Source organism: Zonotrichia leucophrys, chromosome 5 (assembly GCF_028769735.1).
Source record: "Zonotrichia leucophrys gambelii isolate GWCS_2022_RI chromosome 5, RI_Zleu_2.0, whole genome shotgun sequence".
NCBI lineage: Eukaryota > Metazoa > Chordata > Aves > Passeriformes > Passerellidae > Zonotrichia > Zonotrichia leucophrys.
Genome location: NC_088175.1, coordinates 10865240 through 10890951, shown reverse-complemented (window position 1 = coordinate 10890951; position 25712 = coordinate 10865240). Strand labels below are relative to the sequence as shown.

Genomic DNA, 25712 nt, shown 5'->3' with positions numbered 1-25712 from the left:
TGTCAGTGTTTCCAAGCACAGAAGAGGAGCGAATTCTTAACCGAGTTTCAGCCAACAAATTAGACAACAAAGCTTTTAGAGTAACTCACAAATACAAGATCCTTTGGATTCATTTCCTGAATTCTGAAATAAAGTAAAAAATATTTTATTCTTGAGAATAGCACTTAAGCCACATAATCTCTCAATCAAATGACCTTATGCATAGAAAGATCATATATCAATATGGCTTTTAAGCTGACCCTCCTGTTCCCTCAGCTCAGAGCATGGATAATGCAACAGTCCAGGGTGGCTGCCTCCGTCCATCAGGACACTGCCATGTTCTCAAATCGCTTTCAGGCTGGGAAGGCAAATATCTCTTTGTCCATCTGCACATGTTGTGTTGGTAACTGCAGACAGGTCATGGTCTATGGCTCTCCACAGTCCCAACAGCACTTCATGCACCAGAAATTGTGCAGCTATAAGGAAAAATGGAATTGTTCTCTATAGACATCAACAGCTTTTTTTGTAAGGCTGGAAGTAGTCACAAATGTCCATCTTCACTTCTTTGCCACTCATTGAAGATCTACTCCTGTTTTCTGTATACTAAAACACAAACTACTGTAGAGACTCACAAACCTGCTCTTTCCTTGTAGTCTGCTCCAGGCATTGCCTTTCTCTGAGTGGCAAAATACCTTTCACTTTTTTATTTGATCACGTTTGCTCTTTTGACATAAATCTTTCCCTGGCATGCTTTACTGTGACAGTTCCTAATATAGCTGTGCCTAATGAGACAAATTCCAAGAGCAGAGGTACTGATTGCTAGATTAACAGTTTCATATCCATTTTTCTTGGGGCAAGAAATGGAAAAATTAATCATCCATCATGTTCTATTACAGTGGAAGTATGCATGCCATACCTGGAAAGCACTTAGCTTCTCCTTTGCAATGAATTTAATGGATGCAAGACCTCACCTTGAGAAAGAGAAGAAAAAAAATTGGTTATGGCACTACATATCTTATTAAATGTCTCAAAAAGAGGCCCCAGAGAAGAAAATGACTTCATGTAAGAAATTGGATTAGAACTGAGATATTTATTGCCCCAATAAGATCAGCATTTATACGTAAGGACAAGTAAATATCGACTAGGAAAACAGAGCCTGATAAGCAAATCAATCTCACTTAAGAATATATAGGAATTTACAAGCTTAATAATGCTTAGTTTTTCAGACTCAGAGGCTTCTGTGCTCTGGTGTATCCTGAATGAGGAAAAGGTCCCCATCCCTCCTCCCCAGTAAATACACACACATCCTGAAACAAAAATGAAAAAATGAAAAAAGAAACCCAAAACTAAACATCACAACAACAAAAAAGAAAGGATATCTCTTATTCCTGGAGGTTCCCCATGGAACAAGTACTGTCATGGGTGTTCATTTCATAGACTTATGAACATTTAACCATCCATCACTGCCATCCCCAAAGCACTGTTCAGAAGATCAATTTATTTCCATATTTTCTCTGCATTTAACTAGAAAGTGCAACAGACAAGAGGAGCTCTGATTTTGTATGAATGGCCTTTTACAATCTAAATGTGTCTTTTGAAGTGTGCGTTTAGATCAGATAGATAGAAGAGGACATTTGGGAATACATTTCCATGTGCACCTGGAAAGAGAAAGGGAAAACGATGGTGCAGTCTGTAGTGCCTAATCTCATAGAAAAGTTGTTGTCATCTTAGACCAGATGACAAGTGATGACCTCTTAGATTCTCCCTAATTCCTTGAGCAGGACTCCCCAGTGAGCAGAGTGAGGCAGAGTGGGGAAGAAAGATGGTGCATTTTTCTGAATTTTGTTGTCTGGTCTAAGTCCCTGCATTTTGTGACCTCTGAAATTGCTTGAGGGATCAAATGGAGTAGCAGAGCTGCTATTCCTGAAGAAGCATTGTCCAAAAGAAGCATTGGAGTCACTTTAAACAAAGAATCCAGCTGACTGACCTGACAGATGCTCCACCCAAAGAATAGACAGCCATTTTTTTCAAAAGCATGGAAACCCTTGTGAGTAAGAAAATTACACAATTTGTTGTTTCCTTTCTTCCCTTGACAATGCAAACTGGCAGCCAGGTAATCTTGGTTACTTCAACTTTAGAGTGCAGGTATAACTAAAGAGTGTTATAAAGCATTGAACAATGGATAGCAACCTATTAGAATTTTGCATGGAGACTCATTGGCGGACAGCAGATGCACTGGCCTTTGATCTTATCCCAGATAATATCCTACTAACAAACTTTTCATAGAACTGCTGGGACTTACCATGTCCATTAGCAAGCCCTTTTCATGGTTCGCTGGAGTGGTGGTCTTTAAAAGACATCTAAAAATTTCAGCACCTGTTCTAAACTTCCATGATCAGGGAAAGACAAGGAGGTCCTGAGAGGGCAAAACCATCTACAGATTGCAGTGCTGGCCGGGACACATGAGGTGCCTCACGTTTGGCTCCAGGTACATAGAGAGAGGGCACATGTGCAGAGGTGCTGCAGATTGCCAGTGTCGGGTGAGGTGCTGGAAAAGCAGTGTCCTGGAAACACCAGCCAGCCTTCCTGCGCCTGCAATGGGAGCAGATGGAGCAACCAGAGCCGGACACCCTTGCACGGGCAGCCCGGGAGGTCGGGGCTCCTCCGACACCCGGCGAGCGATGGAGGCTGATGGGAAGCCTGTGTGCGAGGGGAGGGGGCAGAGGAGGAGGTGGCTTCCTCCTGACGCCATTTCCGAGGGCTGAGATATATAAATGAGCCGCTTGCTGCAGTGCCCCATCTGGGATCTTCAGCCAGGGCACTGGCGTAGATACGCACCCTCCGTGCTGCTCTCCCCCCGGCACCTCGCCTGGAGCCCCCACGCCACGGCAGTCTCGTCCTCTACCCCTTTCTCCCTGCCTCCATCCCGCCAGCACCATGAGCCGGCCAGAACTGCTCGCCGTGCTGCTCCTGGCCGTGCCGGGTAAGTGGGGCTGGGACGGGTCCGTGTGCCCCCGGGCCCCTGGCAGCGCTGCCCGCCGGCCCCGCTCCGCCCGCGCCGCCAGCACCGCGGACAGGGCCGGCCCGGCCCCTTCAGCACCGCGGACAGCGGCCGCCGCAAGGTCACTGCGAGCGCCGCAGGCCTGCCAGCCTAGGCACCTTCCCTTCCCTTCCCTTCCCTTCCCTTCCCTTCCCTTCCCTTCCCTTCCCTTCCCTTCCCTTCCCTTTCCCTTCCCTTCCCCTTCCCTTCCCCTTCCCTTCCCTTCCCTTCCCTTCCCTTCCCTTCCCTTCCCTTCCCTTCCCTTCCCTTCCCTTCCCGGCACAGTGCACACATCCAGCTGCTGCACCCAGAGACCACTTCCATCAGAGAGAGTTGCCCCTTTTCTCCACTCCCATTTTAGCAGAATAATGTTTCTCTGCTTGTCTTCCAGACGAGATGAATAACAAGTTCTCCTTTTTTTCCCTCTCCCCTTGCCTTACAGCTGTCTCCCTTCCTGTGACAAATGACATGAATAAAGGCGACACTAAGGTAAGGCTGAGTCTGTAGTAGGTCAAATGAAGAGAAAGGATGTGATGTTTCACCTCCACCGAGGTGGTTGGGTTTGGGCCACTCCCACTGAAATACCCTGTAGAAAGTGCCAGGAATTTGCATGAGATCCCCCAAGCAGGATCCACCTCTGCTCCCTTCCTAACAGAATTTAGCCTTTGTGCATCCACTTCTGGACAGGCAAGAAAGTCCTTCAGGATGTGACAGGGGGATGAGGCAAGCCTGTTTAGAGAGGAGATGGAGGCTGGGTAAAACTCTCCTTAGTCCTCCTACTTTCAGCTTTTCAAAGCTCCCAACAGGAGGTGACTCAGGGGAGAGTGGGGGGAGATGTGATTCAGGAACTGTGTGTGTTTGGAGGTGTATACATCTGAGTTTGTGTGCTACTTAAACATGCATGCTCTGGAAAAATAGGCAACTGGTACTCTCAGCTTGCTAATCCATCCTCAGCTCCTGCTCAGCCTGTCTGGATGGCTATCAGCAGTGCAGGACTTGGCTGACCTCTCCAGCCCTCCCTTACAGGCTTGTGTGCACATATCTGTGTCACACCTTCCAACATTTATAGCCGCGCTTCACAAACGTGCACTCCCAGTGGCCTTTTGGCTCCTAAATGCTTGGAGAGAGGGGTTTGCCTGTGTTTAGCTGTGTCAGACATGACTCCCTGACCCACCCCCTTCCCCATCTTTCATATGAGCTGATCTCTCGGCTGCCCAAATGAATTTTTTTTTTTTTTAATTCATGTCCACAAAGGAAACTCCAGCATTTTTGCTTTTTACTTCTTGAACCATTTTGTGTTATGAAATCCTCTAGCCACGCAATGTTTTTTCCCAGGCAGCAGCAGGGGAGGGCACACTGATGCCAGTCCCAGCCACAGGCCCCACTGCAGTTACCTGCAGGGTGTGTGCCACGAGCAACACCTCCCTGTGTCCTGTGGGACATGCCTGGGCTGCAGAGCAGTTGCTTTGCTAAGACTTTTAGCCTGCTTAGCCCTTGCTGGGACAGAGCCATGAGCTGTGAGACTCTGGCTGCCTTCCTCAGGCTGTGTGCTGCTGAGGAAGAGGATGAGGGACAGGCACTTAGCCCTTCAACTTTCCATGCCAGAGTGGGCATCTGATGGGACAACCCATTAATCATATGATCCTCCTTGTGAGGTCTCTTCCCCGGGATATTCTATGTGTTAAAAATGGGCACTTTTGTGGCCATTGGTGCTACTCCATGGAAATGCTTCCACCAAGAAAGGACTTTCCCAAGACTGCCCCCCTTCCCTCGGTATTACACTGACACAGAGAGCAAAATCAGCTTTCTTTTGGATTTGCTGCCATTGGAAGAAGCCATTAGGGCTTCACCATCCTTTGAGACACAGCATTTCATGGAAGGAATTCCTGGTCTCATGGAACAGATTAGGGCAGGGATATCATCACATGAATACAGCAACAAGCACTGCAGCTCTTCCTACACACCCTGTTCTGTGCCACCAGCATTTGTGGGTGGCTCAAGGCTGTCTAATGGCTAGTCAGCACCTGCAGGCCTTTCCTGGACAGCTCATCAGACTTTCCTTACACCAAGGGCATTCCATAGGGAGCTGAACAAGACCAAAGCATTTACAATGTCACTGGTGTTTGCCCACTCTTGTGCTTGAAGGATATTATTTCTCACTTACAACCATACATTTTAGAAGGACAAAGCTGAGCTCAAATGTGGAGAAGCCTGTCCTTGTAAGGACACAACCCTTTGGAGATTTCTCTGAAGGGACATTGTGAGCTGCTCTTAAGGATCTAGTTACATGCTCGTGGTTAGATGATAGCTATGGCAAAATTCCAGTCTGAGTTTCTGCACTGGATTAATTACATTCATTTGGAAAGGATCTCTTCCATTTCCTGATGCAGGCTGTTGTTTCATGACCTTGTGAAGTCCCCCTCTGCAAGACCTCCTCTGACAGAAGGACAAGGAGAGTGTTGTAGGATGACTGCACTGCTCATTTCATTACCTTACACAGCTCCTCCACAGAGCTGAATGTATTTCTGTGGTGAGTGATGTGTCTCTTTGTGCTCAGACAAAGACTTTAGATCAGCCCAGAAGTCTTAAAAAAGCTTGAATAGAAAATTTCATTGAACCAGAGTCTTACTTCTCATGCTGAGAAAGTCTTAACTTCTGAAGCTGCATCAAATACTGCTATAATAAGTGGGTCCAGAGGTTGGGAAACATGAGAGGGAAATATCAGATTCTGGAGTTTTTTCTATTTAAAGACAGAGTAACTCAAAGTCATCTAAAATCAGTATTAATGGATCACTTGTGATATAGGAGAATTATACCAGGGAAATCCCCTTGCTTTTTTTTTTTAATCTTTCCTGTAGCATTTTTAATCCATTAGGCAATTCCTTCAAACTGTGTAAGGTGTAGAGTTCAACATTTTATGGCTGTGATCTGCAAGAGCAGAATTCTCTCCTTACACAGGGTGAGAATTTGCCCATTCCAGCTGTCCAGCGAATATATCCAACTGCTTGAATGAACAGCATTGTGGATGACTGGGGACTGCTGACTTGTGTTTAATTTCTACTGCAGCCACAGCGCTCTGCTCTCCTGAGAATGGTACATTGTGAGGGAGGTCAGGGCTCTCAGGGCTGCCTGCTGCAATCATCAGGAGAAAGAGGTTCAGTGAGTGAATTTTTTGCCTCCAAGGCTTAACTTGTATTCTTTTTTTCAATTTAGCCTCTCTTTTTTCCCACAGGCAATTGTGAACCCTGCATTTTTTCTAGATTGCATTATAAAAAATCACCCTTTTGAACTAAGCAGCCTGATTCCTACCCTACCCATCAGCACCAGACTGTAGTGAATATTTCTGTCCTATGTGATCATTTGGGTCTATGTGACCATACACTAGGGCTCCCAGCAGTGTCTTGGCATGGCAAGGATGCCTGCAATCTCAGTGCAGGTGGCAAATTACATAAATAACGCTCCTGGTCTTACACCAACAAAGCAGACTGCTGGAAAGGGTGGGCCCAGAGCTCATCCTGTCTGAGAAGATGTGTCAGAGCTTCTTTGCTTTCAGAAGACCTGTCATCATGCAGAGCTCTTCCAGTCTTTAACAGATGGCTTGAACACTCAAAGCACAAGGTCAAACACTTCTCCAAAGTGTCTTGTCCTTTCTAGGGCCTGAGAGCAGTATTTCTCACCTGTGTTTGAAAGTAGTTTGCCTCACCTCACCTTCCATGCCTGGCTTCAATCTAACTATGATGTCTTTCCCAGGGTTTGAATAACTTTTAAGATTTCAAGGTCATCTATTAAACAGCTATGACCACTTTTTGCTCTCTACAACCTCCCGCTGAGTCCTTTTATGAGATGGAGGTTGAGATATATTGACTTAAAATTGGATGATTTTGGATTTTCTGTGTATATATTCAGATACCCTTTACTCTCCAGATGTGCTCAGACTCTGGTGTGGTCTGAAGCCATGCAATCCTCAGCTAAACTGAGTGTCATGTGGAAGAAGCTCTTTCCATTGTCACATGTAATTTCCTCGCTTCTCAGTTGCAGGAGGCACCTTCTGTTCCTGAGCTAAGGAAAACAAGAACTGAACATTCAGTTCCAGCTTGACCAGAAAAGCAAAAAGATCTGTGCCATCACCTGCTGTACTTTAGCCTTGGTAAAAAGTAGGAACAAAAGACAAAAAACCAGTTGTTTAATTTGAATTTTTGTCTCTTTCTAGGTGATGAAGTGCATTGTAGAGGTCATCTCTGATACTTTATCTAAGCCAAACCCCCTGCCGATCAGCGAGGAATGCCTAGAAACTCTGCGAGGAGGTACTGCCTCAGACTTAGTGCTGGGCATCAGCAAAAGCAAATCTGCCAAGTAGGGCTGGTCCTGCCCTGACCAACTGAGCCCTGGCCCCTGGACCCCTGTTAAGGGTCCCTGACACGTTCACCTTCCTCTTCCACTGGGCTGTACTGGGCCCCAGGAGCAGGGATGGAGCCACTGCTTGTCCCAGGCCATGCCTCATGCTGGCACTGTGGCCACAGGAGTGACATCAAACTGCCTGGTCCTCATAGGACCTTCCTGTTGTCTTAATCACATGGTTAGATGTGAGAGCGAATCAGACCAAGGGAAAGAAAAGAGCAAATTAAGAGGGAGTGACATTTGGGTTCTGTTTCATTTCCTGGGGTTGGGGGGAGATTTGCTTTGACTACTTTCTGTACCAAGTCTCCCCTGTTGCAGATGAGCGAATTATTTCTATCCTTCGCCACCAAAACTTACTGAAGGAACTTCAGGAAATTGCTGCACAAGGTATAGTGCCAGTATATTTTCTGGGGAATGTAACTATAGGGAAGATTGTTTTCTTATGTTGTAGTCCCTTATAGAGTTTTATTGTTTGGTTGGTTTTGTGTTTGTTTTTTTATTTTATATTAATTTGAGATCATATAAATATGCCCTAGGAAATGTCGTTCCAATATTTTCAGTGAGATTGTGTCAGTGGGGACAGGAATTTTGTTTATCATAACTCCAATATGTATCTGATAATTTCAATAGCTATCAATGTAACTTGGTAGTGATGTAGTCTCAAGACATTTTGAGGTGGGAGAGCTCTAAAAGAAAACATTGTAATCTAATTCAACAAATAATCACCAGCTCTCAAACTAGAATGAAAGGTAAGAAAACTTCCACTGTCTGTGCAGCTGGAGTCTAGCACTAAACCCAGGTGTGGCAGCAGGGAAGCTTCACTGAACAGTAAGACTTGCACCTTAAAGACCCCAGTGAAAATATTCTTGAGCTAATGGGTATTTTTTGATGGCTTACTTAACTCAAATGCAAATTTCTTTGGTTTGGAGAGGTGCAGGTCAATTGCACTGGTCAATGTGGGAGCAACAGCAGCACTATGGAGCTGTGCCAAGGAGGGTTGAGGGAATAAACGGACATTCTTGGGTACCCAGCTGCCCAGAGCCAATGTGCAGATCCCAGGCAAGGCTACTTTAGAGCTAGTCCAGACCCCTCTGTTCAGGTGAGGCTGCAACAGGGCTGTCCCCAGGTTACAGGGAGAGTAAAAATTCGTGAAGTCGGAGTTGGGAAAGAGTCTCATGCAGCTCCCAAAGCCATATTTTAGTCACTACCCAAATGGTGAGGGGCCAGATGCTCAGTGACCTCAGATGGGTTCCATGGATGCTCTGCTGATCCAGAAGAAACAAGACATGGTTTCTTCAGTATGCTGGGATATGGCTGCCCAGGCACACCAGGGATTTGAGGAGAAGCACTCAGAAAGCAGACAGGCTGTGCCACTCAGCATGGAGTCCATGAGAAGGGACTTGTTACATGGAGATTCACCTTGCTCCACTCTTGCCTGAGCCCATCACACCACTCAGTCCCAGGGTAACATGAGATCCAGCCTACAGATCACAGGGACTGGGGGTGGAACAGTCTTGTAGACCAAGGAAAAAGCAAAGGTGTTAATTTTGGTGTCCTCTGTGCTGGGGCAGCTGGTTCTGCTCAGGCTGGAGAGCCCACACCATTGAGTTCTGGGCTACAGAGGACTGGGCTGGCAGCAGTGGCTCTTGCTCTTGCATTAAGGCACAGAAGCAGGGCATGAGCTGGTTTAGTCAGGGCTTGTTTTGCTTGCAGATCCCATTGCTGGTTGCCAGGACAGCTGCAGCCTAAGCTCCAGCTCATGCTGCCTTCAGACACCTCTCTCCAGGGTGTTGTATTTTTCTAGCAGGCTCCATAACCCCAGAGCTAAGGTATGGGGCCTTGGAGCCCCAGACCACCCCTGCAGTGGGAATGAATGCTGCTTCTTCCTCCCAGCACACAGGGGAGAGGGGCTCCCACAACCAGGCTGGAGGATACAGGAGCTCTCAGTGCTCACCTCAGAGGTGCATAGGCAGAATCTGGCAGAAAGCAATTTTTATCTTTCAGTACTCTGGTGATGAAGTCTTTTGTTGCTCTCAGTGTGCTGCAGTTCATCACCTCTTATTCCCTAGATCTCCATCAATATTAGTTTTACTGGCAACCCTGCATCTCTATTTAGAGACCATTTTCCTTCCTGCAGATGATGTTTTTGATTGTGGTTTTGTTACTGCAGTTGATTCGCATACCCTTCAGCCTCACTCCTCCCAGCTCCCAGGTGGATTTTTCCCACAGCAAACATAAGGGGCACAGAACTATTTTCCTAACTCTGCTTTCTGAAACACAGAAGGAACTGTTGCCTTTCCCTACCTTTTGTTACTTGACACAGGTGCCAATGAGAGAACTCAGCAGCAGAAGAAAAATAGCGGCTTTGAAGATGAACTTTCCGAAGTCCTTGAAAGTCAGAACAACAAGAACAAGCAGAGAGGTCAGTGTCAGCCTCCACCCCCGGGAAATCCAGGTCAGGCTGTAAACAAGGATCTTCCAAACAGCCTTGATATGTCCATCTGCTTCTCTTTTCTTTGATGCTGCTGCTGACACACACAAGCAACCTGGTGTTTGCTTTGTTCTTATTTACCAGCTCAAACAACAGTAGTCTCTGAGCTACAGTAACTAGTGATGGTCAAGTTACTAAAGTGATACTGACTTTTCCACCCTGCTGCTGACACTTTCACTCACTTATAACACTTAAATCACAGCCATGGAAATCCCACACTGAAAGAGTCAGTGATACAGGCAAGGGCGATCTGGATTTTTGCCTGTCACCCTTGTTTCCAAGCATCTAAGATATTAAGTAATGAGTCTTTGAAAGGAAAATTGAAACACACACAGTGCACACATCCGCACAAAACACCTGTACCTTGGAAAGATCACCTTCAGCTGGGATTTCCCCTTGCCAGTGTTTCTCTGGCCTTACTACAGACAGATTAGCAGAAAGGAGGGGTTGGCCCCTTCCCTTTTCCTTGTCAGGAAGATACAATGCAAATGTGGGGTGATGTGACTCCTCATCCAGCAGCAGCTGGGTGTCCACAGAGGGTCTCAAGCAGCTCTGGGGCACATGGCTGGCCCACAGTAGCACAGCACTGCTATGACACTGAAACTGCTTAGAGCAATGAGGAGTGACACCCCCAGGGGCTGCTGCTGCAGCCAGCACCGCCAAAATCCAGCAGGTAGGATGGTGGCACTGCATCTCCCAACTGCCAAGACACACCTGAAACTCTTGCTCTGGCAGCGTGGAGGTGAAGGAAGACTAAGTGAAGATAAAATGTGGCACATGGGCCAACCAGGCCCACTGACAGTCTGGTGAAACCAGCACAGTGTCACAGATGGCCACCAGCCTAATGTGACCAGTTCTCTGCATCCCTTCATTCTGGCAAACTCCTCAGCCCTCCTTGGGGCTGCACTTACCTTGACAAATCTCTCTAGCTTTTAAACTCCTTTTTTTTTTTTTTTTGCAAAGTGTTTTCTCTGGCTAATGGTGTTAAAAGAGGCCAGTCTCCCTTTAGCAAGAGCAAATACTCAGCCCACATGAAGCTCCTGCTGAGTAGTTCCTTTGCAGCAGCAGAGACACCCCTCCTCCCTCCAGCACCCTGTGAACAGGGCTGGCTGCCTCCTCAGCCTGCTGGGAGAAATAAGGATGTGATGTGAGTGCAGCAGAGCAGGGAGAGCCGTGCAACTGCCATATTACACTCCTAAATAATTTAATTTTACATGCAGTCTGGTTTCATGCAGGGTGAATTCGTGGCTGGCATCTGAAGAGATGGTGATGAGGACTGTGCTGCAGCAAAACACTTCAGCATATGTTTTACTTCAGCCTTGCAAGTCTCTCCAGGAGCACAGGCACCAGAGACAACGCTGCCTGGCTTGAATGCAAGCATATGCTGAAGTGACTTGCAAAAGGAACATGGGCTGGCTGAGCAGATTGCTGAGCAGGGCTGAAGCTCCCTGAGAAATGCTTGGCCCTTGCTGGTTGTGAAATGAGCTCTCAGCAGAGGTGTGTCTTGTTTCCCCTCTGCAGATGCTGCAGGGGAGCACCCTGAAGAGGAGCAGCCCACAGGGTCCCTGGCTGAGCTGGCAGCACAGAAGCCCCAGCAAAATGAAGACTCAAGAGAGGAGGAAAAAAGCCTGGAAGAGAGGGAACCCAGGCCATGGGATACCAACCCTGATGAGAAAGAGGATCAGGAGGAAGCTGAGAGCAATGACATCAGGGATACAGAGGATACCCATCGAAACAAAGTTTTGGACAACCACATTGGCAAAAATTTCAGTGAGGACGAGCAGCAGCAGCAAGGAGATGAAGAGGAGGAGCCCAGAGGCTCCAGGGACAGCCTGGAGCTTGAGGACGAGAGAGAAGAGCCGTCCAGGCAGGGTCAGGAGCACAGCAAGGAGGGAGCAGGGGAGCGTGTGGAGCGGGAGGATGATGGAGATGAAGCTGCAGAGGAGGACCCTACTGAAGCAGAGAGGTCACTCGATTTGGCTGAGGAGGACGAGGAGGCTGAGGAGATGCAGGGAGGTGACAGTACGTATCCCAGACTGCACTCACACTTTCCTGGGGTGAGCTGAGGGCACTGAGGCACATGGGTGAGAGGCTTCAAAGCCAAGAGTTGGGGCAGGTGCTTACTGGGTTTGCAGAAACACACCAGCCAGCAGCCACCCAGACCCCACCACAAACATCTGACACATCTGACACACAGGCCCATGCACAGCAGGTAACCCAGGCCCTGCAGCTGCCTCACTGCTCAGCTCTCATAGATCCTGCGGACAACTCATTCATCTGCCCTGAGCTTCCCACAGGGCTTTTGACTGCTGCCTTCATGCCCCATTACTGACATGGCAATGTGAGAGTGGGTATTTCCAGAATCTTGGGAAAGCAGGCCTAAGTCAAGAAACCTGGCATCACCACTGAAGGCTCAGTTCAAATGTGGACCTTGAACAGGTTAACAGCTGTGTTCACTGCTTTGTTTAATGCTCTTTCAGATAACGATGATGAGCTGGGATTTGGGAAAGATGTGCAGAGCTCTGAAGAGGAGGAGGAAGAGGAGGAGGAAGAGCAGCCCCGGGCACTGAGAGGAGGAAGGCATCGCCTGGAGGATGAGGAGGTGCAGGGAGAAGAGGACACCTTTCAGCCCAGGAATGCCAAAAGCGATGAGATGGAGGAGGAGTCCTCCAAGGAGTGGGAAGACACCAAGAGGTGGAACAAAATGGATGAGCTGGCCAAGCAGCTGACAGCAAAGAAGCGCATGGAGGAAAATGACAGTGAGGAAGATGCAGACAGGTCCATGAAAAAGACATTTAGGTCCCGCAAGTATGCCTTCAGCAGCCCAGAGGAAGATGTGAGAAGGTCATGGAAGCATCACTCGAAGGAAGACAGCAGTGAAGGAGGCTTTCCACTTGCTCCCATGCCTGAAGAGAAGAAGGATGAGGAAGGCAGCGCTAACAGGAGAACAGAGGTTGGTGTACAGGCTTAGGAATAAATCCCACCCAGTTATCCAAAGTACTCTTGGAGATGTGGATGGTATACTGGCATAAACGTAGCCAGCAGTGGTGCTCTGAGGCATTCAGTTGATGCTTAGTGAACTTCTAGTCATTCAGCCTCAGGTGTTATTGAAGTTTGCACCTGCTGTGCCTTTGGTTTTAATCCTTGTTTTCGTGACTAATGCAAAAGCATTCCCTGCCCCCCAGAGTCATGTCTGCAGTGACAGCACTTCTGCACTGGCCAGACACAGTGACCAGGGCTATAACTGGAGCCCAGGGGTAGTCCTTGTGTCCCAAAGCCCTTCCAAGTTAAAAGGAATGCTTTCCCTGTCTCAGGGATGGAGTGAGTATTGTCAGACCTCCCACAGAGGTAAATCAGGGGTGCAGCTGTGGTGAGAAACCTGAGGTATTGGAGTGGAAATGGTGGACAGATGGAGAAATATATCTGAGCCAGGCTTCCAGAGTCAGAGACCTCCTTCCCTGATACCTTGAGTGATGCTAGGTAATAGCACATCCCCAGCAGCCAGGAACTGCTGGTGGGTTCACCTTTGTGCTGAGGCCCAGCTCCAGGCACAGCTGATTTGGGATAATACAGGGAACGGGGCAGTGAGGCTGGGCTTGTGCTTTGTGAGCCTGAGACAGGCCATGGTCAGGTGCCTGGGAACGGGCTGGGGCAGCAGGTGAGTGATGCCAGTTGGCTCTCTTGCCTCCAAAACACCCCTCTTGCCTCAGTTATGTGCCAATCCATTGGCCAAAAATGAGAGCATTTCCAGTTGTATTGGTTCAAAGCAAAGCCAAAGGTCTCAGCCCAAAGCAGGGGTGCAGTGGGGTGGGCTGTCCCATCTGCCTCCCACACTGCTGCTCACACCCCACATCTCTCCCCAGGGAGGCTGCTCCCCACCTGCCCCTGCCAGTGGCTCTGGGGTGCACCTTGCCTGCAGGGTGGCAGACTCAGTCTCCAAATGGGGATTGGAAAGGAGGTTGCTGAGGCTGCAAAACTGCTGTGTTTACAGCTGCAGCAAGACTTTTTTGTTTAATTGGCTTTTAAAACTAGATCAAGGCCTCTGGGAGTCAGTGAAGAAGGCCAGGCACGCAGCAGTGAGGGAAGGCACAAGCTCTGGCTGCTGTCCTGTCTCTCTCTATTTTTGGGCCATGGGGCTGTGTGGCTTGGCCAGTGAGGTCAGTGTGGGTTCAGATGTGGCTGGGAGTGCTGTCCCCTGCACTTTCCAGGGCTCAGCATGTGGGACCAGGCAGATGCAAGCCAGAGCACACAGGCAATGGTTTGGGTGTGACCAAGCTCTCTCTCTGGGTGCTGTAGAGAATTTTAGAACCTATTTTACTCCCTTTCTGGGGGCTCCAGTTGCAGCCTAAGTTCTCCAGCAAGGTGAGCTCAGCCAGCTGCTGCCTGACTCACTTGAAACAAAATGGAACAGCTGCTTGGGCACCCTGGGTGTTTGAAGGCACCCTGAGCTGCTGGCACCCTACTGTATCCAGAGCTTTCCCAGGGGCTGAGCCAAGGGCTCAGTGCAGGTGCAGAGTGACTTTTTTTCCAGGGTTACTTTTTTTCCTTGTTCAGGAAAACAGCTCAGGAAGGGAAAACAACCCCCTTTTCCCATACTTCATTTACTTTTCTCACACCAGCCATATGCAGTGCAGTGGCTCAGGGTCAGCCTGTGATTTGCAGCTCCTGAAGGCAACAGGGAGGCTTTGCTCACTCTACACAGGAGAGGGGCTGTCACCTCGGCTCTGCCAATGGGAAAAGGTACAGCACCAAGTTTGCTCACACAGAGCCTGCTGCTATGCTGAGTGCATGGTCTGCAGAGAGCCCAGGTGGCCACAGCTGTGAGGGACAGGCAGGGCTGGGGCTGGCAGCAGGGCAGGGCCAGCTGGATATGACCTGAGCTCAGGCAAAGCCATGCAGTCAGGCATGAGTACCTGCACTAAATAAAGCAGCTACAGGTGACAGCATAGATGCACAAAAGCTGGTATAGAAAAACCCCCAAGTAATGGGCAGCTTGAGCCTTTGAACTGATGGCTTCCTCAGTCACAATTTTCCCGGGAAAAGTATCTTCTGCTAGTGGAGGGGCAAGCCAAGACCCAGGGCAGGGTGGGGAGAGGGCAGGGCCCATGCTGCAGTTCCCGAAGGTGGCAGGCAGCCGTGCCCATCCCGGTCTGACGGCACTGACCCAGCGCTGGCACCCAGTGCTGCTTGCCAGAGCCTGCCCTGGCTCCCCTGCAGCAGCCATGTCCCTCCAACCCCATGTTCTGGGGGCATAGCCCCGTTGGGGGCTGCCCTGGCCGGCAGGGTACGGGGGAAGGATGGCAGCTGCATCCCTAGCAGTAGTGATTAAACATTAGGGCAGAAGTAACCAGTGCTGTGCACACCGGTCTGTCCAGAGAGACAAATGCAGGCTGAAGGGATGGGGCAGGACAAGGCTGTGCTCTCTGTAGCTCTGGGGGCGAGGGCTGCCCGCCTGTGGCGGTGACAGTCCTGGGCTTTTGTTGCAGGACCAGGAGCTGGAGAGCCTGGCGGCCATCGAGGCGGAGCTGGAGCGCGTCGCCCACAAGCTGCACGAGCTGAGGCGAGGCTGAGAGCCCCGGCGCCCCCCGCGACAGCAGCGCCGCCACCCTCCTCCTTCCCCGCCTCCCACCGCGCGTTCATTTCCCGATCTAAGAGCAGTTAAACCGAGCAGAAGCACCGTGCCTAGGAACAGACCCCGCTAGCCCCAGGCCTGCCTCCCTCGCCATAGTGTTGTGCCCATCGCCGCTGCCTCACCTCACGCTGCCCTCTCCACACGACGTCCACACGCCCGGTAGGGCGCCCGTGGGTGCGAAGTGCGACCTACATGTGTATTTTCTGTCTGGGTGGGGTTTTCTCCCTCTTTTTTTTAAAAGACAGGACAGCTTTCTAGAAAGTTCTTTCACCGGTAGTTTCACTGGGTAAAAACTGCAATAACTTGTTATCTTTTGATTAAAAGCTGAGAACTCTGACTGTAATATATTCTATATAAAAAATTTATCTAAGGAAAAATAAAACTGCACTGGGTTCCTTCCTTTGTTTTGGCAGCTTCAGTGTCAGTTGTCAGCACGCTGCAGGGCCTGGACAGTCCTGCAAAGAGGGGGGGAAACAGAGGGCTCCCCTCGCCACAGCCACACCGTGATGGTGCTTCCCTCCTTACCCTGGCTCGGAGGGCTCCCCTCACCACAGCCACACTGTGATGGCGCTTCCCTCCTCATCCCAGCTCGGAGGGCCCCCCTCACCACAGACACACCGTGATGGCGCTTCCCTCCTCACCCTGGCTCAGAGGGCTCCCCTCACCACAGACACACCGTGATGGCGCTTCCCTCCTTACCGGGCTCCAGTGCTGCTGCCCTCCGGGGCCTGGCACTGGGGACACTTCCCTGTGCTCCCGAGCACCGTGGGGCTCTCCCTGCTCATCCGGGGGCTGCTGGTGCCACACTGCTCACCCCCCTGGCACTGGGCATCCTGGGTGCTTCAGTGAGACTTGGGTCACATCCAAGGCTCATCGATGAACACAGAGAGAACACAGTTAAATGTTTAAACACTGGGCAATACTTGACCAAGTCAAGCCATGTGGACAACCTCTCGAGTGGATTAGAAAGAAGTAACAAATAGGCCAGTCAGGAGGAGAACTACCGGTCTGTGCTCCCCAGAGGTGAAGGCCACCCCGAGGAGATGTCCCTCCTGTGCCTTGGCTCACAGGAGCCATGGTGACCAGCTGGCACTGTGCTTACAGGCAGAACCTTTCCATCCTTTGGGCTTTGGACCACAGGGCAGCTGGAGGACCAAGGGGTGCCTGGGTTACAGAAGCTGCCGCCAAAATCTCTGAGCACAGATCATATTTTAGATGTTCTATGCACATTGGCAGGAGAGGGAAAGATCCACCCGCTGCCAGGGCTGTATTCCAGACCCCCCAATCTGAAGCTCAGTTCTCTCCCATTACCTGCAGCCCACAGAACAGCTGAGATGCTCAGGGAATGGCTGCCAGGCTTTGAACTCAGCTTATTTCTTTATTCTGCAAAACCCCTCAGTTGGCCTGTGGAGTGCATTACAGAGGGGGGTGAGTGGGGTTCCCTGGTGCAAGGGGTCCCAGAGCTGTACCTCACCCACAGGGTGAGCTTCCCAGGGAGGAGCAGGAGCTGCTGAGCGGGCACTGCCCTCATGCCCAGCCCTGGGCAGGCACTCAATGGCAAGAGGAGGTGTTGAGGCCAAGGCATGGCCCAAAAACTGCCCTGGCACAGGGCACAATCCATGCAAGAGCCTGGCTGGGGAAAGTGCACTGGAGCAAGTTGTGTCTTTCAACTCTGCCCTGAGGAGATCCCACTCTCTTTAACCTCAGGGAAACATGGAGGAACCAAAGTGAAATTAAAGGTGTTGCACGGAAACAGTACTAAAATGTCAATTAGGGAGTTACTCCACCTGAAGAAATCACATTTTACATATTGATCCTCACCTAAATTTTAAATTTAATACTGTATTTTTAATCTGAATATTGTCCATTGTAAATATATTGTATTTATAGCTCGCACAGCTTCCCCAGGGAAGTTGTCAGCATCAAGCCTGATAGAGTTCAAGAAGCATTTGGACAATACTCTCAGGCACATGGTGTGATTCTTGGGGTGTCTTGTGCAGAGCCAGGGTTGGAATTGATGATCCTGATGGATGCCCTCCAACTTCACCTATTCTATGGCTTAGTTTCACCCTTTTATTTTTGTGACAGAGTCTCTGCCAGTAGCAGCACCCAGACAACTCATTGTGACATGTAGGCCTGAGTTTGCAAGAAGTTCACAGAAACCCTCAGACCCCCACCACACCAAAAAAACGAAAAAATCCCCACCAAACAAAAAAAACCAACCCCAAACCCAAGAAACCAAACAACCTCCACAGAAACACAGCCACATCCAAAGGAGTTAAACAATTTTTTCCCATACCTGATGCAAAATCAACAAGAGAAAAAAATACTGTTACTTGATGGAGCTACTATAAATACTGTCTTAATTGGATATTCAAGTAATCACAAACATTTGGGACTCAAGGACTTTCTTCAGATGGAAAGATGGTGTTCAAGGCCTGAGTGGGGCTGCAAAACAGCTGCACTTGGAAAGGATGTGAACACTGAATTCCCATGAACACAGGTCTCCCCCACTGAGCTGCTCACCTCGCTGCCCTATCCACTCAGAAAGAGGAAGCAAACTAGAACTTGTTATAAGGCATTTATTTTCATTATGTGTTGGAAAGGGACAATCCTCTCTTCAAAACAATTACAGAGATAATGCCACAATACCTACTGCATATTGCTTTACTGTTGAAACCAAAACAATTGTCCAAAACAGATGCTTGGCAAAACAAAAAGAAAATTAATATATTACCATTGAAATGAATGCTATTAGATGAAAACACCATCTCCATTGTCTGATCTGATCAGTCATGCAACTGAAGATGCCAAATAGCAAATATTTTGGGTTTTACAGTAAGCCATGATCTTTAAAGGGTTGATATAATTCTATACAAATTTAAGTACAAAATGGGAATTATGTTTCAGAAGTTATAATGAACCAGGCTGAAGCGAATCACAAGACACATTGTTAACACTGTACAGCTGGATTTGAACACAGATACCAATGGACTTGCGAAACCGAGCACACGCACACAATGGTCCCCGAGATTCGGCCCTGCTGGGGGGAGGCAGTGCTGGAGACTGAAGGACAATATCCAACACCACTCACTCCCAGAGGGCCAATTCTCTCACAACTGTTGGGATCCCAAGGAATTGTTGTTACTCCATTTTAAGAACGACAGTGTTTTTAGTATGTGGTTGTCACAAGGGTATACACAAGCTGTATCAAATACTGAATCAGAAATAAATAATAAAAGATACATCTAACACATCTTTTATTTTTTAATATTTTTTTACAGCACTGACTTTACAAGAGAATAAACAACTCATTTTTAGGGGCTGCTAACATCTGAAACAAAGAAGTCACTATTTTATACTCAACATATTCTCAACACTTAATAACTTTATATATGTATATATGACTTTTCACACAAAAAAAAAGAAGTTAAAATAATTTATATCTAAAACTACTGTGTAAAGAATGAAGGAGGAAATAAAATGTGGGTTTCTTTAAAAATGCTGGAAGAGGAAGACCTGATTTTCATAAACTCCATTTGCTGTATCAGCTATTTCTGGAGTTTCAAGAGATTTCCTGGCCATCAACAAAAACTTCCCAACACATCGGGAGCCCTCTGGAAACTCATGACATGTTGGGTAAGGTCACCTGCTAATGAGTTTGTGGGCCACAGGCATCTGCTATCATCAGCCCCAGTGGATTCAGGGTAAGAATGATGGAGAGGAAGAAAACATTACCCCAGATTGCTATTAAAAACCACAGAGTGAAATTCTGGACAACTGGTATCATGATGTCCACTGGCCAGGATTTTACTCCCAAGCCCCACTCTCCTTGCCCTTCTTCTGCATCACAGATAAAGAATGTTTTTATCTCAATGGATTTTGTTATTTCCACAGGAAAGCTGCCCCAAGAGCAAGGTGGACCAAACCTCAAGAGCCACCTGCACACACAAGAGCAAAACCAATTTCCTTTGCTTGCTACAAATGCTACTGTGCTTGTGTTGCTGAGGAATCACTCCAACATCTCCATTTATATCTGGATCCTCCCAAACTTCAACCATCTGAAGTAACTTTTTGTGGCCATGTAAATGTGACAGAATCCACGAAACCCATCCAGTCAAAAGCTCAAATATTGATGGCCTGGATCCACATAGGGTGAACAGTGAAAGGAAAGGTAGTAAAGATGTGGAAAGTACTTTTCTGGAGGTTACATTCCTCTGAAATAGATATTAAAGCAATATTACAAATAAAATCAGCAATGTGATCTGCAATGGCATGTCCATTTTTCTATGAAAGCAAGAGGAGATTATATTAAAGGAAATATTTTAATCTACACAAAGCATTTTCACATATTCCTAATTACAAAACACACACCATAAAGTAATTGTATACTGAATACAGAAATCAATACATCTCTTGCTAAAAAGGAGAGGGGGGAAAAAATTAGCAGGGTAATGCAAGTGAACTCCCGCAAGTGTGTGCCTGGGGAGACTGCTACAAACTCAGACTCTGTTCACTAAAAAAAACAAAATCCAAGATTTTCTGCACAGCTGTGGAAGGCAAGGCTACAAGCTAGTGTGGAAAAGCCTGAATCACTTGTCATTGCTGCCATGCAAAGACTTGAGGAAATCAGTGTTAGTCTAAGAACTGAGAAGTCTGGATTTTTTTAACTGGATGAAAACAAGAGCATTTTTCCTGTTTTGCTCTATTTTTTTTTTTTTTTGCCAGGTGACACCTCTGGCCCCATTTATTCTGTTGCTTTTGGACTGTGTTCTGCCTCTGTTATCAACTACTACTCCACCTGGTTGTTCCCTGGCTGGACAATGCCCGCAATTCATCTAGAAAACTTGAGGCTTTATCTTGAGCAATTCTCATTGTCTCCTGATGCCTCTGGGTTGGATTCTTAGCTTGTAATCATCTACAATGAGAACAAATTCAACTGGTAGATTTCTGTCTGTGCAACCTGCTGCAGACACATTCCCACATTGGAGGGAGATGTGGGAGATGTTTAAACTTTAACATTACAACAGTCTGAATAGTAATAATGAATTTATCCTACCTACCAACCAGCCCAGTTATCAGCTCCCCAGCACAAAGGTTGTACAGCCAGACACTTCAACCAAAGGCAAAACATCACTGGCCCAGTGGTTCTGCATTACACAAACCACAAGAGCTAGCACAGATGCTGATGGCTTGGTTGCATTTCTGCAGTTGGCTTTCACATAATGATCAGGATGTTCTGGCACAGGCTACAAAGTCAGGCACAATGTGGCCAAGTCAGGTAGAGGGGGAAGAGGGTGACTTTACATCACAGGCAGCAGTAATACCACTCAAGTACTCCTCAACATGGAAAGATCTTCACCTGTTGTAGCTAATTATGTAATTACAGTGGAAACCAGAATCTCATCTCCACCAGCTGACACAAAACCTGGAGAAATTCCAGTCAAGCTAATGGTATTTTTGTGGATTTCAAACAGTGAAGCAGAACAGTAATAAATCCCTAAAAAGCTAACTGGTGACCATGTAATTTTGATACAATTGTTCTCATCAGCACAGCAGTAAAAGTTATGCCTCTGAAAAGACAGGAGAACCTTTTTCTAACCCACAATAAAAAGAATTAAAACAGACATTATGGAAAATCTCCTCAGATTGTCTGCAATTTTAAGAGCAAGGGCATTCTGGTATGATCTAATGTTACTACACTCCTACTTTTACAAAGAAAGACAAGACTACAGAATATTAACAAACTTACTGTGAAGCTTATCTTAAATCAAAACTATCCTGAACTTCCAAATGAGGCAGCAATTCAGAAAAGCACTTTAGCACAAGCTTAATAACATACTCATGCTCAAATGTTTTGCAAGAACGTAATTGTCTGGATACTTGGTAATTTACAGTTTTGGCTTTTACAAATTGGTCTCCCAATTTGCCCCTGTGATTTAGCAACATTCTAGTACACGAGCCATTACCTTAATTTCTGCAAGGAAATATAGTAGTACAGCAAATGCATGGTAATTTATGTCCAAACTCTATTGTAATGCCACATCACAACAGGTACCTGCATAACTGCACCTGGTAAATTAAAGTGATACCGATACATTCGATAAATAAAAAATAAATTACAGACTATGGGAAAAAATGTCACTGATCACACCAATGACCTAAACTTGTTTTCTAGTTACTGCCAAGGTCTGGAGTAATATTTAAATATAGTATTTCTGCAAGCATTCAGAGAATTACAAAATAAACTTCTAACAATCATTTGTAAACAAGTTTAAAATGCACAATTATATTTCAGTAGTTTATTTTGGAAAAAAAAAGCAGTGCAAAATAGGCCAACCAAAATTCAGAAGGCAGCCAGGAAAATAAAATTCTTATTTGATGTTCTAACTAGAAAACAGCATACAGACATTTCCATTGGATCCAACACTCAGATTCATGTAAACATACTTAGTTTGAAAGGTCTTGAGTTAGTAACCCAGTTCTAACATCATTGCTCCATCCCCACCACCCGATAAAGAAACAAAACCCAAAAAACCAAAAAAAGCCCAAGCCATTGTAATAAAGAGAGCAACAGGCAAATCTACAAACACTCCACCAGCTGGTTACAAGAAAGTACCATACAAAAATATGCACTGGCAAGTTCCTTCCTGAGGGCATCTTTTGTTACACATGTAACATAAAAACACTTTTTATTTTAAACAAACAAAAACAAACCCCAAACTGCAGATGTCAATTTCATTTTAGTCATGGCTTTACAAAAGGTTTGGTCTCTACCATGAATACTTTTATAAACCCTGTACATCTGACTCACTCACACCACAGCCATCCGAGACCTGCAAGCTGCACACAGCACGGGATCCAGCAGCCTCAAAGCACACAAGGGTTGTGAAGCGTGCCCAGCTCAGAACTGATCTGCCACACTTGAGGAAGTTGGCTGTGCTAATGAGCACCCTGGCATCTGACTGATACCACACCCATAAGGTTCTTCCAGTCCCTATAGAAATACTTTAAAGTTAGTAATCCCTCTAGAGGTGGAATCATCTTTTGTTGTATAAATCATCCTGAAAATTCAATCCTGGCTACAGGAAATTCCCAAGAATGGCATTTTGGAAGAAGACCAATCTCTCCTATGGGAAAAGCTTTGTTTACATAAAAGAACTGCTACATAACACTCTTCAAAACTTTTTTCCCTCTAGGACTGGTACCATCAGACAGGGTGGTGACAACTTTTACACAGTTGATCCTCTGTCCATGATCTACCTGGGCTTTAAGTTCTAGACCCTTTCCTTCTGAGTAGCCATCTAACACATGATACTAACCAAACTGGCATTAAATGCTGCAGTGACAGATGCTTTATGAACACGTGCTATACAAAAGAGAGAAATCCTATATTTTCAAGCTAGGAGCTTAACTAAGGAAATTTTTTTAACACCACCCTTCTTAAATGTATTTTAGGGCTAATAAGGGGAAGAGAAGGCCACTTCTACCAAAATAGTGTTTCTGTTCTTAGCACTTGGATATTTCTAATATAGTGTTCAGAACTAGCAAAAGTTGCAAGAATTCTCAACAGCAGAAGATGCTGCCATACTAGAAGATATCTCAAGAGAAACAAATTGGCTGTGCTATAGTTTACAAATAGGATACAGCACTGTTGGAAACTACCATATGGCCTCGCCTGGCAGCTTGCTACAAAGTAATGGGGTCTCCAAGCTAGAGGGGTCCTGTATTTCTACCTTATATGAAGGTACACAATTTTGTTTATATTTTAGAAAAAAATGTACAACAACATGGATCTGTGGAAGGCAGTGACTGTGTTACCTCTCAGGATACACAGCTCAGGTGTGCTGCTCCAAGGAAAAAGCACAGCTCTGCCAGCCTTTTCCCAGAGCTGTCCCAGAGTCCTCACAAGTGCAATGGAAGGAGAATTAAACTCCCTGTGAAGAGATGAGCTGCTTCCTTAACTCTTCTAAGATTTCAGCACTAGCAGACAATTGAAAGCATGTTATTTAATGTACTAAATGACTCCACCTAAATAGTGGTACCCTCTCTGGGTAAAAGATGTTGCTGTTTGCAAGTGTGGTTGGAAGCTGATCTAAGTGAAGCACTGAGGCCTGGGGGGAGAACTGCAAAGCTGGGAGAGGGGTGGTCACCTCGGCTCTGTGCCCTGAATACGCAGGCTGCTCTGTCCTACTCAAAGTGCAGTGGCTTCACAGCAAGCTACCTGCCAACATCATGACTGGTCAACATTTCAAGAGATTTGGTTTAGTGATACTGAAGTTGTTTTAGCTTCCTTATGCAATGGCGTACGTGGAAAAAAGAGGAACAGGAAGTTTTTTAGGCTAAAATCTCTAGCACTGTTACATTCAGACACTGCATTTCAATATTATTATCTTCTTGATAGCATGAGGTCCGATTTTAAAATGCTGGTCACCAGTGATTACAAAGGATAATAGAAATGAAAGAGCAACCCTCCCACAATGAAAGGACTAGTGTTAAAACACGTGTGTGTGTAAACTCACTACAGATTTGCAACTGGAATCTGACGAAATGGATTTGGATCACTTTCTCACTCTTCCCCTTTCAGTCCGTTTCATCAGCAAATTAGGTTAAATCAAATTGAAAGTTTTTTTATTTTGCTTTTTTGTATTGTGTTTTGAGTTTTCCCCCCTATTTTTTTGTCAATTGTATTGTTAAAGCCTGATCTGGTTCTGGGACCACAATCTGTATCCCTGGGGCTTTTTCTCAGTCCATGGCATTGGCAAGTTATTGAGAAGAAGCTTTTGTTGCCAACGTAGCGACGCAGTGCTGCTGGAAGCTGGGGGACACTGCTGAGTTGCAGCCTAGTCTCTGGTGTTGCAGTTTTACTGAGCTGTTGCTGTCGCTCTCCACAATCCAGGAGGAGTCTTTTCCCATGACGCTGAGACAGCCTGTGCTAGCACAGCATATCCGCTCGTCCATGATCCCACCGCTCTGCTCTGCCAGGAGCTTGCTGTGGTTTAGCTGGGTCACCTCAGGTACCTGACCCTGCAGGACAGCAGCTATGTGGTTCAGCAGATCTGTGAAAAATTCAGAAACACCCTCATAGCCTGAAAAGAGAAAAAATGAAGGAGAGAAAAAAAGGCAATTAAGTAATTTCCTTAGGTTCTTTGAAAGGCTTCTTTTAATAGTTTGTTTCTTGGAGTGTCCTTGCCCTCCATTGATCATAAAAAGGTTATAAAAAAAAAGGTTTTCTCCATGACAACATTTTAAGTGACAGCAGCAGGAGATTAGCATAAAGAGAAACAGAGAGTCTTGCAATAAAAGTACTTTTCAAATGAGAAAAACAATTGCCTTTCAGATTTGCTGCTTTTTCCTTCCAAGTGTATATATAATTTTAGGTTTGTTGCTGAGTCCAAGTTTTTCCCTAAGTTACAAACTCTCTGGCATAATGTTGATATTTTCCATACCATTTCTAAGTTTACTCTGGCAAGTAGCTCTAGAGCAGAGCTTTGTTAAGGGTCTGGACCCTCTCCAGAATTTGCCCAGCAATACCCTCAGTTAGGGAAACCTCAGAGGAGAGCAGGGCTGGCTTTATACCCTACAGAAAAGGCAGCTTCCCACTGAGCAAGAAGCAATGCTTGTCTAACCTAACCAAACTTGACACTTAAAACTATGTTTTTGCTGCTATGTCTGACAGAACACCTGGGGGACAGGAAATGTATCTCAATGATGCAGTATTTGATAGAAACATCAATCATTTGTTTCAGCACTGAAACCACCTTCGTACATGTTCTGTTAAGTGATTCCAGACAATTTACAATGCAGTTTAATAACAAGTTTCCTGGTTGAAACAGTTGCTCAAATACCAGTAGACATGACATTTTTGGTGACACAAATGGTGGCAGGTGTACAGATCTTCTGGGTCTATTCTAAACACTGTGCTACAGGCACAGTTTTATAATTGAATTTCATTTTAAAATTGAACCAGACACGCAACATATGAGTACAATGTCCTGAAATGGATCTTAACTGCTACTGCATTACCTAAAATTGTTGTCAGTTCAATGTTGTTCAATGAGATAGGCTGGTTGTTTTAAAATGTCTATTAAAGTATTCTGGAAGTGACCTGCCATTAATACAGGAGACTGAAGCAGTGAGTTTAAAAGGACCTGTGTGAATAGCACACATTC

The 25712-nt window shown here is 46.5% G+C and overlaps 2 protein-coding genes and 1 long non-coding RNA gene across 4 annotated transcripts in view; 1 reads left to right on the top strand and 2 right to left on the bottom strand.

Annotated features, from left to right (window-relative positions):
- Nucleotides 1-232: 232 nt before the first annotated feature.
- LOC135448622 (uncharacterized) lies at nucleotides 233-2513 on the bottom strand. Its single transcript, XR_010440529.1, has 3 exons — nucleotides 2282-2513; nucleotides 896-950; nucleotides 233-455 (listed from the first exon to the last, which is right to left on the bottom strand). It is a non-coding gene; the product is annotated as an uncharacterized LOC135448622 (long non-coding RNA).
- Nucleotides 2514-2729: 216 nt separating this feature from the next.
- Nucleotides 2730-15939, top strand: CHGA (chromogranin A). The gene is made up of 8 exons (XM_064713955.1): nucleotides 2730-2962; nucleotides 3462-3508; nucleotides 7230-7323; nucleotides 7736-7804; nucleotides 9741-9839; nucleotides 11430-11930; nucleotides 12389-12861; nucleotides 15395-15939. The coding sequence occupies exons 1-8, from the start codon at nucleotides 2917-2919 to the stop codon at nucleotides 15476-15478; spliced, it is 1413 nt and encodes a 470-aa protein (XP_064570025.1). The 5' UTR covers nucleotides 2730-2916; the 3' UTR covers nucleotides 15479-15939.
- Nucleotides 15940-18107: 2168 nt separating this feature from the next.
- Nucleotides 18108-25712, bottom strand: part of ITPK1 (inositol-tetrakisphosphate 1-kinase) — a 140966-nt gene continuing 133361 nt past the window's right edge. For both annotated transcript variants that reach the window (XM_064713673.1, XM_064713672.1), the window contains exon 11: nucleotides 18108-24629. In XM_064713673.1, the coding sequence (XP_064569743.1) occupies nucleotides 24307-24629 (323 nt within the window). In that variant the 3' untranslated portion in view covers nucleotides 18108-24306. The remainder of the gene's footprint in view (nucleotides 24630-25712) is intronic.

Bases quoted from the DNA above. Each gene is read 5' to 3' on its own strand.
- CHGA (XM_064713955.1), top strand. From the start codon at position 2,917: ATGAGCCGGCCAGAACTGCTCGCCGTGCTGCTCCTGGCCGTGCCGG. The intron at 7,805-9,740 runs GTATAGTGCCAG...TACTTGACACAG, and splicing joins TCAGGAAATTGCTGCACAAG to GTGCCAATGAGAGAACTCAG. The intron at 11,931-12,388 runs GTACGTATCCCA...ATGCTCTTTCAG, and splicing joins GGAGATGCAGGGAGGTGACA to ATAACGATGATGAGCTGGGA.